Source organism: Camelina sativa, chromosome 4, assembly GCF_000633955.1.
Source record: "Camelina sativa cultivar DH55 chromosome 4, Cs, whole genome shotgun sequence".
Lineage (NCBI taxonomy): Eukaryota > Viridiplantae > Streptophyta > Magnoliopsida > Brassicales > Brassicaceae > Camelina > Camelina sativa.
In genome coordinates, this window is record NC_025688.1 from 25,042,425 (window position 1) to 25,043,377 (window position 953).

Here is a 953-nt window from a genome sequence, read left to right on the forward strand (position 1 = left end):
AGCTAATTAAGGTTGAACTCTTTTTGTTTTGAATCCACTGAATCGTTGTATACAGGTATTTGGGTCTGGGGAACACCATTAGAGCTGGAGATTGATGGAGTCAAAACTTCCGTAATTTACCTGGACACTGAAGGATTTGAAAGTGTTGGAAAGTCAAATGTCTATGATGACCGGTACCAAGACAGTTCAATATATGCACTTTTATACTCTTGTTTGCCAAATCTCTCAATATCTAATCCATCTCTTTGTCAATTTTCAGGATTTTTGCTCTGGCAACGGTTATGAGTTCTGTGCTTATCTATAATCTGCCTGAAACTGTAAGTTGTCCCACCTCTCTGTTTGTTAGGATTGCTTATGCTTCTTGATACATTATACTCGAACCAAAGAGAGTGAAAGCCTTACAGAGGTTTCTGTATATCATGTCGATTATCGTGCCATTACTAAAATCAAAGACTAAAGCGTTAAGACCTAGGTAGTTCATCTTATAGGGTATCAAACAAACCCTTGGGATTTCCAAGGTAGAAACATAGATACAAATTCTTAAACATTCGTTTGCTATGAGTCTTATGACCAAAAACATTATTTTGCCTTAGTAACTAAAGCGAATTTGTTAACTTAAGGATTTATAGCCATTCCTCCCTCCCCTGTTAGCCTTTTAATGTTTGTAAAACACAAGCAATGCGGAATAGGGGTCCAATCATGTTTTGCTTGATTTGCTTTGTGGCATGCAAGGTCAAGCAATAGTGAATTCGCTCTTGATTTTATAGTAGGAACTGTACAAATACGGATGCGTAACAGAGTAGCTAGTGTTCGAAATACCCTTATATACATTTCTCTCTCTGATATGAGTTCCCATCAGATCCGTGAAGCTGACATTTCTCGGCTCTCCTTTGCTGTTGAGTTGGCGGAAGAATTTTATGGAAGGTTTGCTTAATTGTACTCTGCATTTCTAT

At 37.7% G+C, this 953-nt stretch overlaps 1 protein-coding gene across 1 annotated transcript in view; it reads left to right on the top strand.

The window, feature by feature from the left end:
- The window catches only part of LOC104782335 (guanylate-binding protein 4-like), a gene marked incomplete in the record, with an annotated part of 9,893 nt that overhangs the window by 3,198 nt on the left and 5,742 nt on the right, over positions 1-953 (top strand). The window contains 3 exon segments of the mRNA XM_010507238.2: positions 56-173; positions 260-317; positions 860-924. Of these exon segments, the coding sequence (XP_010505540.1) occupies positions 56-173; positions 260-317; positions 860-924 (241 nt within the window).